The 12,846-nt window shown below is 38.3% G+C and overlaps 1 protein-coding gene across 1 annotated transcript in view; it reads right to left on the bottom strand.

Annotated features, from left to right (window-relative positions):
• Positions 1-12,846, bottom strand: part of ANKIB1 (ankyrin repeat and IBR domain containing 1) — a 129,033-nt gene that overhangs the window by 27,367 nt on the left and 88,820 nt on the right. The window contains exon 8 of the mRNA XM_023724655.1: positions 4,317-4,405. Coding sequence (XP_023580423.1) covers positions 4,317-4,405 — 89 coding nt within the window. The remainder of the gene's footprint in view (positions 1-4,316; positions 4,406-12,846) is intronic.

Genomic DNA, 12,846 nt, shown 5'->3' with positions numbered 1-12,846 from the left:
GCTATATTCTAAAAAGTCCTACTTATGAAACTTGGTTTAAAAGAGATTTCTCCCTAGCTGTGTGTCTAAATAAACTGAGGAAAAAAAAAAAAAAAAAAACCTACCAAAATATAAAAAAAGCAGTATGTTACTTTCTGTGTAAATATTGCATTAAAGAAAATTATAGAAATGATTACTTTAGAAAATAATTCTTAAATAGGTTAGTTGCAGCAAATGATGAAACTATTCATCATAGTAAAAAGATTGAAAATTGCATTCAAGTATCAGTATCTTTTTCATCCATGATTATTTTGAATAAACTTAAAATGAATCAAACAAGACTTGTCTAAAACTAAACTTCTCATCTTTTCTCCCAAATATGCTCCTCTCTCTACTCCTTCTCTTGGTAAATGATGTCAGCATGTTATCTTGGACACCCTCCTCTTTCCCAGCTCTGACTTCTTTAGCTCGGGTCCATCACACCTCTTGTCTAGACTATTAAAATACAGAAAGTCAACCTATCTCTCCAGCTTTTTCCTCCCCACACCCAATATACTGCCTGCACAGTGATCTTTTAAAATAAAAATCTGCTTAAAATTTTTTAATTGCTCCCCACTGCCTACAAGTTAAAATCAAATTCCTTTAGCAAAGAATACAAAGCTCTTCATGATTTGGCTCTTGTCTACCCTCAAACTTCTCCCATCCTCCATCTCTATCCTCAACCAACCTTATACTCTTTGTTATCTTAAACTCAACTTATTCTACTATAATTTCAGATCTGCAATCTTAAGAAATGTCTTCTTTTTTTTCAAATTTTTCATGAACATACTTTTTTTTTTTTTTTAATTGCGCTTTAGGTAAAGGTTTACAGAGCAAATTAGTTTCCCACTCAATAGTTTATATACAAACTGTTCCGTGACATTAGTTGCAATTCCTGCAATATGTCAGCACTCTCCCCATTACCACCCTGAGTTTCCCATTTCCATTCGTCTGGTTTTCCTGCTCCTTTCTGCCTTCTCACCTTTCCTTTTGGGCAGATGTTGCCCTTTTGGTCTCATATAGATGATTGTTCTAACGGCACTTTCCTCACAGGTGTTACTGCTTATTTTACAGGCCTGTCTATTATTTTGCTGAAAGGTGATCTCTGAGAATGGCTTCAGTTCTGAGTTAGAAGGGTGTCTAAGGGCTATAGGCCATGTTTCTTAAAGATTCTACATTTTACATTTTATATTCTACAAACATATTAACGGAGAAGAGAACATATGAGCTGGAAAGAGTTCCAGATGTACAATTAAATAATTATTTTTTCCTGTAAGAATGCCTATAATCAAGTTAGGTTTTTTTTGTTTTCTTTCTAGCTCTAACTCTACTGAGGAGCCCTACCTTTTCTTTACTGAAAGAAATGTCAGAAAATCACTTTGGAATCACTGAGAGTGGCTCATCCAGTTAAGGCCCTGACTGCATGCAGACACTCTCAAAAGAGGGAGTAAGGCATTAACTCTAGTGTCCAAAAGCAGGGGAGAAATCAGACCCTTTGAGTTTTGATGTTTAAAAGGAAAAGTCATCAACCCCGAGATATAAATCCCTGGAGAGGGAAGGGGGACAAACGTCTGGGTTGACTGGCCCCGGGGAAGTGGCTCTGTATGAACTGGGAGGGCTGAGACACGAAGAGCAGTCCTTTGATGGAGCTAGCAGTAGAGGACTGGGGCTGTCTCGTTACAAGAAACCAGGAGTGCCTACCTAGTTAAGTCTGTATCAGCAATGGATCAGCAGTTTCTGCTGTACTGTAAAGCACTAGCTTTTAATTTCACATACCAGAAAAACAATAGCAGCAGTGGACTGATCAAACTCCAGTTCTAAACTAACTCTGTAGAAGATGGTTTGATTAGGGTGGTGGCTGGGAGAATGCTCAGATAATTCAGTGGAGAAAGGGAGCTTCAGAAGGAACTTACTATACTTACAGCTACATTGTAGATTGAATTGTGTCTCCCCAAAAGATAAGTTGAAGTCCTAAACCCTGGTGCCAATGAATGTAACCCTGTTTGGAAATAGGGCCTTTGAAGATGCTATCAGTTAAATTAACATGAAGTCATCTGGGCTAGGGAGGGTCCTAAACCAACTGGAGTGGTGTTCTTATAAAAGAGAAGACACAGACAGAGGAAGGAGGGCCAACAGACAAAGGTGTTATACTGCAGCTGCAAGCCAAGGAATGCCTGGGGTTACCAGAGGCTCCAAGACAAGAAATGATCTTCCCCTAGAGCTTTCAGAGAACATGGTCCTGCAGATACCATGAATTCAAACTACTAGCCTTTGGAACTATGAGACAATAAATTTCTGTCCTTATAAGCAACCCAATTTGTGGTACTTTGTTATGGCAGTCCTATACAACTAGTAGAGACTAGTAAGGTCAAGCTAGTAAGCGTAAAGATAAATGACTGTTTTGTCACTCAGTCTGTGGAAGTAATACCATTTATAGAGAGTATTGCCATAAACTACGGCCTGCCTGGAACCCGCCCGATCTCGTCTGATCTCAGAAGCTAAGCAGGGTCGGGCCTGGTCAGTACTTGGATGGGAGACTGCCTGGGAATACCAGATGCTGTAGGCTTTATGGAGCCCTGGTGGTGCAGTGGTTAAGAGTTTAGCTGCTAACCAAAAGGTCGGCAGTTCAAATCCACCAGCTGCTCCTTGGAAACCCCGTGGGGCAGTTCTACTGTATCCTGTAGGGTCGACTTGATGGCAATGGGTTTGGTTTTTGGTTTGGGTAAGCTTTATGAAGGACCCAGTGGTTAAAGTGCTTGGCTGCTAACTGAAAGGTCGGTGGTTCAAACCCACCAGCCACTCAGTGGGAGGAAGACGTGGCAGTCTGCTTCCGTAAACATTTACAGCCTTGGAAACCCTATGGAGCAGTTCTACTCTGTCCTACAGGGTTGTTCTGAGTTGGAATTGACTCAAAAGCAGTGAGTTTTATTGTCATAAAACCTAATCATTAAACACACCTGACATTTAAAACATTTAATTTTTGTTTAAAAGTAGTGGCCTTTCTTCTTCCTTCGGCATCAACATTTTTAGCTCAGAGGCTCTAACATGTTCTCATGACCTTTGTTGTCCATTGTTGTAATAAATAAAGCACAAAGCCATTAAAACAAAGCAGCTGTGTGGCCTGCAACATAACAGTTTTTTTCTCCTACCCTTGGAAAGAATGCTAGTTCCTAATTGCATTCTAGTGAACTGCACTGTAGTTCTAGGGGACGGCATGAAGTAAACTGTTTTCAGAATAGCTATTACTACAATAAAAGTTTGTTCTGGAAAATGCCTTCACTTTCAATTCTCTAAAACATTCTTATTTCATACATCTGTTCCCTTGAACATACTGTTCTTAATACGTGCAATATCTTCTTTCTCTTCTATCTGGTGAGTCTTCTTTACCCCTACTGACTTTCAAACGCTTCCCTTCACTTCAGTTCATGTTGATTACATACTGACTGATATTCTTTCCTTAAGAACCTAGTTATGCTTATGTCTCTTTGTAAGAAGTATTAACTTCATTTAATCAAGTATTAGAGTATAACAGAGTCTAAGAGCTATTAATAGAATCAATATGTATGCAAGTGGAAACGTAGTTCTTTTAAAGAATAAATTCTTAAAAAGACAATTTGAATGCCATTCAACAACTGATCATTATATGAAAAAATTCATTTGAAAATTTTATAAATTAACCTTCATTTTATACTAAATAAAATCATTCCTGCTTCTTGTTCTGATTAGACACAACAGAGGCCATTTCAGAGCTTAAAAACATTATTTGAATCTTTATAAGGAATTTAACTCTTTGAACTAATCTCAGCATATTTTTAAATACTTTTTCCTCCTTATATTGCATTTAGAAGAATATTAAAATGAGTTTTATGTACTATCTAGGCACACTAGTTGAGGGAGTAGGAATAGTGCGTCCTGGAAAGTGGCAGGAATCTAGCCCCAGGTGAATTAAGTGGTTAAGAGCAGGATTTTGAGTCACAGAATTCCAGGTCTGCTACCAATAAGCTATATGATCTTATAGGAAGAGCTGAAGAAGGGCTTAATTGTGACCCTGATTTACTCTGTTTATCTTAGGTAGGGAAATAAGTCCTCTAGAAACACAGAGCCTGTCTATGATTTCCCTTTGCAAAAACCCTGTGATCTACAAAAGGATATTGTTCAGAGGGGTGATATTACACAGGGGAGCTCTAGCATTAACAAACTTGAAAACTTCTTAAATGAAGATCATAATGCATGTGACCACATTATCTTTTGAATAACATTAGAAAATATGTAGCATAGCTATCTAAAACTCCTCTTACGTTCTTCTGGTTTCATTTCAGTTATTTTTTGTAGCCAGTTTTTCCATGTTGGGCAGTCACAAGGCTCATGTGCTTCACCAAGGCACTCCCTGAAGAGGAAAACATAGAAAAGGCAATTTAAAAATAGTCATCAACATCAAGGTGAAAAAAGACAGGTGGGATATACTCTTCCAATTTTAAAGTTGAGAAAACCAAGACACAGTGACTAAGAGATGAAGCATCTCAATGGAGGAACTGAAGATGGGATTCCAAAGCTGGATTCCACCAGTTTTTTTTTTTTTTTTTTAATCAGTACATTCATCTACACATTTAAAAAGTTCCAAATAGATAACCTAACATTTACAACATGGTTTTGTATGTCTTAAAAGTGGTAAAACATTTTTGTCAAGTAGGTTTTTTCTTCACTGACACTTTAAATTCTTGATGCTCATGGTGTGTTCCCCCGGCTAGCAGTATCGCCATCACTTTAGAGCTCGTCAGACATCCAGAGGATCCCTGGGGGCAAGGTGGTTAAGAGCTCGGCTAACCAAAAAGTCAGCAGTTCAAATCCACCAGCTGCTCTTTGGAAACCCTATGGGGCAGTTCTACTTTGTCCTATAGGGTCGCAATGAGTCAGCACTGACTTGGGGGAACCTAACAAAAGCAACAACAAGACATGCAGAAGAGCAAGCCCAATAAGACTTATGGATATGAATCTGCATTTTATCAAAATCCTCACATGACTCTTTAGCATTTTGAAGTTTGGGAAGTACTGTTTTAAGTCATTCTTTTATCTTCACCTCTTAGAATGTCCAAGTAATGGCTAGTACAACATAATTTACTTTTTTTTCTCAATTTTTTAAACTTGTAGTAAGTATAGAGTTAACAAAACATTTGGCATTTCAGCAACCTTCATATTATAATTTACTTTTAAGAGTTTGATGCCTCTCAATGTTCTGTTTCATTGGAATTTGGAAAATTTTGATTTAAATACAACTTACCAATTTATCATTTGTAATTTAATTTTATATTATCTTCTATAGCTATATAAAAGGCCAAACATTTGAAAGAGCTTAAAGCCTTCATAAATTTATTTTAATTCAATATGGTAACATATTGCATAGCTCAAAAGTAATTATTCCAATTAATAACAAAGTATCTCTTTTGGGGGAGAAAAACCCAATCTGGATTCATCATCCATCGTCAGTGTTATTTTAAACAAGGATCTTATTTGCAAAGTTTAAATTTGTTAAGAAGACATGCATATGACAGAATAGAACCGCCCCACAGAGTTTTCTTGGCTGTAATCTTTTTCTGAATGTTTCTTGTTTTTGTTTTAAATTGTGCTTTAAGTGAAAGTTTACAGCTCAAGTTAGTTTCTCATACAAAAATTTATACATACATTGTTATGTGATCCTAGATGCTCTCTCTATAATGTGACAGCACACTCCTCCTTTCCACCCTGGATTTCCTGTGTCCATTCAACTAGCTCCTGTCCCTTTCTGCCTTCTTATCTCACCTCCGGACAGGAGCTACCCATTTAGTCTCATGTATCTACTTGAACTAAGAAGCACACTCTTTATGAGTATCATTTTATGTCTTACAGTCCAGTCTAATCTTTGTCTGAAGAGTTGGCTTCAGGAATGGTTTTAGTTCTAGGCTGACAAGAGTCTGGGGACCATGTGTTCCGGGGTTCCTCCAGTCTCAGTCAGACCACTAAGTCTAGTCTTTTTATTAGAATTTGAGTTCTGCACCCCACTTTTCTCCTGCTCCATCAGGGACTCTCTGCTGTGTTCCCTGTCAGGTTGGTCATTGGTGGTAGCCAGGCACCATCTAGTTCTTCTGGTCTCAGGCTGATGAAGTCTCTAGTTTATGTGGCCCTTTCGGCCTCTTGGGCTAATATTTTCCTTGTGTCTTTGTTGTTCTTCATTCTCCTTTGCTCCAGGTGGGTTGGGACCAATTGATGCATCTTAGATGGCCGCTCACTAGCTTTTAAGACCCCAGACGCCACTCACCAAAGTGGGATGCAGAATACTTTCTTAATAAACTTTGTTACTGAGCTGTAATCTTTATGCAAGCAGACTGCCAAGTCTTTCTCCCACATAGTCACTGGATGAGTTACAACCCCCAACCTACCAGTTAACAGCTGAGTGCTTAACCACTGTGCCACCAGGGCTCTTTAGATTTACTTTAGTACATATGAAAATGAACTCTGTTTTCCAGAAATGTAAAGGATATCTTTAATAGCTGCTGACTGTTTTTGGCACATATACTAGCATACACTAGAGTAAGAAATATACCACAGATCTAGGAACAGTGTTTCCATATGGTGCCTGAGAATATGTGTGGGAATACAGAATCTAGATTTCTCAAGACTCATTAAAAAAGTCTCAAGGTACAAAACAGCCTTATATATCTGCAGTATCTAAAATGAAACAAACCAAGTCAATGAAATAAATTATTTTCAATAAGTTTACAGGTTTTCTTTCCCCAGAGATTAAATAGCGTATTCAGCATTTTTTTCCTAGCAAAATCAGTATCAGTATGACTGGCTCTGCTGTCATAACATTTTCTGACAGAAAAAAGAAAATAATCAGGGTGGGAAAAAAAGCTGGGTGTTTTCAAACAGTCTGAAAAAAAATACCATTTCTTCAAAAGGTCATTATTGCTTATCTGTGTGTTCGGTTCTCCAAGGCTGAGTTGCATTAGATAGCGACAGAAGGTTTTGTTCTCCCGAACCTCACAGGAAGACACAGACTGGCTGCTTCCTCAGCTGCCGGTCTAACTGGTAGGGCCATTTCAGGGTGTCATACCTGGTTAGCACAGTCTCTCTGAGTTTCCAGTGTAATACTAAGAGGGACATAAGAAGAGAAGCTTGTAAATGAAGAAGATGCTAGAGCAAGAACTGTAAATTAGGAAGAGAGTTAAAGGTTGTCATTTAATACAATTAAATATCTTTGAAAATGAAGGTATCTGGGAAAATAAGCCTGGACTTCTCCAAAGTATGGTAATGACCACACTACCACACATAATAAACCAAAAAACCAAACCCGCTGCTGTTGAGTCAATTCTGATTCACAATGACCCTACAGGACAGAGTAAAACTGCCCTGTAGTTTCCAAGGCTGTAAATCTTTATGGAAGCAGACTGCTACATCTTTCTCCCAAAGAGTGGCTGGTGGGTTCAAATCGCCAACCTTTGGTAAGCAGCCAAGTGCTTAACCACTGCACCAGATATAATAGGTGACTGATAATCTTGATTATGTAGCAGTAGGGAGAGAGGTTATTGTGAGAAGAGTAATGAAGGTATTGAAATGTTCTGCAGATACTGGAAAGCTAAATTCCTAAAGAAAATTTTAACCAAGACACCAATGGTGGTGACAAGTACTGTGAAGGACCTGGTACCTGTTGTTGAGACTACATCTAACTATCAGTAAAACCAAGTGAATAGGAGAGGAATCTTGGCACTCAGACAAGTGAAACTTAGCTAGAGACACTAACAGTGGGTTCTTTCAGGAAAAAAAGTGCTCTTAATAGTAAGAGATTCTAAAGAAAGAAAATGGTTGTCTAATCAAAAATCCTTAATCTTGTCCAAATATAATTCGATGGTTAACCTAACATCAAGAGATGAAAGGGCAAAAAAAAAAAAAAAAGAGATGAAGGGATGGTTTTCTTGAAAATGTGTCAATATGCACAACAGCTGGCAGGACTATATAGTGGCTCCAGAGGATTCTGAATGAGGGAAAATCTTCTAAAATTTCAAGCTTCATTAACTTGATGGAAGAAATTGCTGTCAAGAAGTTGGCAATTTTTCTACCTTGGTGAGTAGCATCTGAAGTCTTAAAAGCCTGTGAACGGCCATCTAAGATACTCCATTGGTCTCACCCCTTTGGGAGTAAGGGACCACAACTGCCACAGCCTCCACCAGACTGAGTCCAGTACAACTAGATAGTGCCCGGCTACCACCACTGACTGCTCTGACACGGATCACAACCGAGGGTCCCAGACAGAGCTGGAGAAAAATGTAGAACAAAATTCTAAATCACAAAAAAAGACCAGACTTACTGGCCTGATAGAAACTGGAGAAACCTCGAGGGTATGGTCCCCGGACACCCTTTTAGCTCAGCAGTGAAGTCACTCCCGAGATTCACCCTTCAGCCAAACATTAGACAGGCCCGTAAAACAAAACGAGACTAATGGGGCACAACAGCCCAGGGACAAGGACTAGAAGGCAGGAGGGGACAGGAAAGCTGGTAATAGGGAACCCAAGGTCTAGAAGGGAGAGTGTTGACATGTCATGGGGTTGTTAACCAATGTCATAAAACAATATGTGTACTAACTGCTTAATGAGAAACTATTTGTTCTGTAAACCTTCATCTAAAGTACAATTAAAAAAAAAAGAAGAAGTTGGCAACTTTCAGTTCATGAGATTTTATGGCTGAACTTGTCATTTTATAACTTTATTAACTAAACCTGAGTGAATAAGTAAAATCTTCATTTTTTTATGATTTTCCCCTTCAACTAACATTTCCCCCTAATTAACAGATCAAATAATAATAGGTAATATTTTTGAGGTCTTAATGTATACCAGGCAATGTTCTAAATACCTTACATGTAATGATTCATTTAATCTTCCTAACAACTCTTTGAAATTGGTATTGCTGTATTTTTTCATAAATAATGCCACCTTTACATCAACATGTAAAAAAAATCAGCATAGTGGCACTTAATGACAATACAGTCGTCCTTCGGTACCCATTGCGGGGACTAGTTCCAGGACTCCTCGTGGATACCAAAATCCTTGGATGCTCAAGTCCCTTATATAAAATGGCGTAGTATTTGCATATAACCTATGCACATTCTCCTATATACTTTAAATAATCTCTGTTGCTGTTGTTGTTGTTAGGAGCTGTTGAGTTGGTTCTGACTCGTAGGGACCCTATGTACTACAGAACGAGACACTGCCTGGTCCTGCGCCATGCTCACAATCGTTATGCTTGAGCCCACTGTTGCAGCCACTATGTCAATCCATTTTGTTGGGGTTCTTCCTCTTTTTCACTGACCTTCTACTTTACCAAGCATGATGTCCTTCTCCAGGGACTGATCCCTCCTGACAACATGTCCAAAGTATGTAAGATGTAGTCTCGCCATCTTTGCTTCTAAGGGGCATTCTGGTTGTACTTCTTCCAAGACAGATTTGTGCATTCTTTTGTCAGTCCACAGTATATTCAATATTCTTCGCCAACACCACAATTCAAAGGTGTCAATTCTTCTTCGGTCTTCCTTATTCATTGTCCAGCTTTTGCATGCATATGAAGCGATTGAAAATACCATGACTTGGATTAGGTGCACCTTAGTCTTCAAGGTGACATCTCTAGATTACCTATAATACCTAATACAATGTAAATGCTATGTAAATAGCTGTTATACAGTACCGCATTGTTTATTTAGGGAATAATAACAAGGCATGAAGTGAACAATGCTCAAATAACAAGTGCTGGAGAGAGACTGAGGATGTGTGGAACAGTGGGAGGCTACAGCTGGGTATGCCTACACATCAATTCATCCGTCTGGATTCAGCACAGTGCTCGGCGTGCGGCAAATTCAAGTTTTGCTTTGTGAAACTTTCTTTTTTTTCCCTCAAATATTTTTGATCCACGGTCGGTTGAATTCGTGGATGTGAAACCTGCGGATATGGAGGATCGACTGTACCTCACAGGGGAGGGTGTGGCTTGCAGACAAATAGTTTGGCTCTGGAACTAGTACTATTTATATTGACTACATCAGATAAAAAATTATTATAAGAGACTATGCTTGTTTATCACCAAGGCATACAGTTAGTTAGTGGCAGAGCTAGGTCTTGAATGCAGGTCCTGTGTCTCCTAGACTGATGTCAATCATGTGTTCCAATGAAACTTGATAATCTGAACTCCGAAGTAGTATTTATTTAGATGGTGTATTAGTTTACTATGGCTTCCATAAGAAATTACCACAAACTGAGTGGATTAAAACAACAGAAATTTATTTTCTCACAGTTCAGGGGGCTAGAAATCCAAAATCGAGGTGTAGGCAGGGCCATGTCCTCTCTGAAGGCTTTAGGGGAGAATCTGTTTTATGTCTTTCTCTTAGCTTCCGGTGGTTGCCAGCAATCCTTGGCTTACAGGCACATCACTCCAATTTCTGCTTCCATTTCACATGGCATTTTCCCTGTGTTTCTCTGTCTCCTCTATTTTTATAAAGACACTAGTCATACTGCATTAAGGGTCCACCCTGCTCCACTATGACCACATCTTAACTAATTACATCTGCAAAGACCGTATTTTCAAATAAAGTCATATTCTGAGGTTCCAGGAGGGACATGAATTGTGGGGGGACACTACTCAACCTAGTACAGATGGGTATGTTATTTTTTGCATAGAGTAGACATGACATTTAAACAGGGTCTTACGATCAAACTCTACCAAATGAATACCATTATGTTTTCATTTCTGGCCCCTGAAAGAGCTGATGAATGTTCTGTTAGTTGGCAGGACTCTGATACCTAAATAGTTAGGTACTGCCAGTCTGAAAAAAATCTTTTCTTACAGAATCAAAGCTATTAAGATAAGGGTTTGAGACTCTGATTTTGCAAGAGAAGATGAGACGCAACTATTAGGTCCACAGATAAGAATAACCGTATTTATTTTGCTCAGAAACTCTTGGGGAGTCTTTCCCTTGCCCGTGAAGTCTGTGGAGAGGGAGATGAAGCACGGAATTATTGCTTTAACTCAATTAAGATTCGTGATCCTAACAAGGGAAGAGACGTTATCAAAATCCTTATCGTGGGTATTGGAGGAAAACAGAATGCATTGATGACAACTGTAATGTAAACACATTGACTTTCAGAGTCTTCCCCAAATACTTGACAGGCCTGCACATTGTACTCTGATGCACTGGAAACTTAAGTGGACTAGAAACTCGATACGGGATTTCCCATCAGGTGTAACACTATGACTCAAACCTTCCTATCGGGTTAAAATTTGTTTTTCAGTGGTGGAGACACTATTTTAAAGATTCTTTTCACAGTTCCAGGAAATAAATGCTCCACTGCTAGGTGATATATTAAAACACTTCACATTATTATTTACAATAATCCTGCCAGTCCATTTCAGCAAATAACTCGAAAATAAATTTGAATATCTATGGTTTTTAGAAGAGGAATTCCAAGTAAGTTTCTCAGTTTCTGATGCAGATAGTGGTGATTAAAGGGACTAGAGGAAATTCTGAGCTGATACAGGAGAGAAATGGCCACTATACCAAGTTAAATTTGAGTTCTTCTCCTGGCAGATCAGGATTTTGGTGGCCAGGGAGTATTCTGACAATAAATCTTTCAAGAACTACCTGAGAGAAGAGAGATTTTGTGTCAGCTCAGAAGGCGCAGAAATTACATAGTAGCATATTCTGCCTTAATACAAAGAAAAACAGAGAAGAGAAGGTCACGGGATAAAGTGAAAGCCCATCTGTGTTTTTAACACCATCTGGGGATAATTTTGCCTGGCAGATCAGAGACATTGCAATAATATAGGGTAGTCGGAATAAGCATCCTAGGTTCAGCTATGAAGGGTCTGGAACTTAAGGGTGTACAAGTTATAAGAGAAAGGACTTTCCTGTGATGGGAAGGGAAATGCCTACTCCCACCTTCTCTCCTACAATGAATATATTGTTATATCCAAGCAGATATCTCTTGAGGATGGCTCTCATCTGATTCTGTCATGTGTTATTAAAAAAGAAGAAATTATTATTGTAATTTGTTGCAGCTTTTGTAATCATCTTTAGAGAATTATTTCTGAGCTTTCTGACGAACGACAGAAGCAAAACCAGAATCACATGTCTTTATGTTATAAAGATCTCTCTTGCAAAGTTTCCCTTGGCATGCAGTAGATTTTGCTTTTCTTTGAAACACAAGATAAGAGCATCAGACAACATGTGACCAATTCTACTTAGAACTTCTGATTATAGACAAAGCTCTTATAGTATATAAAAAAGCACAGAAGCTAAGAATGTAAAAACAGAGATTGCAAATTAATGCCATTAGGGTGAAGCAGACAATATAAAAAAAATTTATATATATATAAATTCTAGAAATGAGCAAAAAGCAGAATAAATATTACTTCTTTTCTGATCATCTAACCAAACTAAAACAAAACAGTTAATTATCATTGAATTTATTCTGAATAAAACAAAATGCTGTGGCAGACAAAAACAAGTATACACAGCTACACATCCTATCCATTACTAATTTATCATCATTTTTTACTGTTTTTATCAGGCATTAAAAATTAAATAAAACACAAGGCACAAAAAGCCTGTAGTCAGTGTGTAGTCAGTGGTTCCTAACTAGGACTGTGCATTAGAATCCCTTGGAAGCATTTTCTTTTTTTTGGAGCCCCACTCCAAAACCAACTGAATCAAAGTCTCACTTGCCCAGGATGAAAATTTGTAAGTTTCCACAGTAATTCTGTGTACCCCTGGTTAGGAATCACTGCTAAAGGCTTATATATATATATATATAT

This window comes from Trichechus manatus, unplaced genomic scaffold (genome assembly GCF_000243295.1).
Source record: "Trichechus manatus latirostris isolate Lorelei unplaced genomic scaffold, TriManLat1.0 scaffold00253, whole genome shotgun sequence".
Classification (NCBI taxonomy): Eukaryota; Metazoa; Chordata; class Mammalia; order Sirenia; family Trichechidae; genus Trichechus; species Trichechus manatus.
The sequence above is the reverse complement of the archived record's forward strand: the minus strand, read 5'-3'. Positions and strand labels throughout refer to the sequence as shown.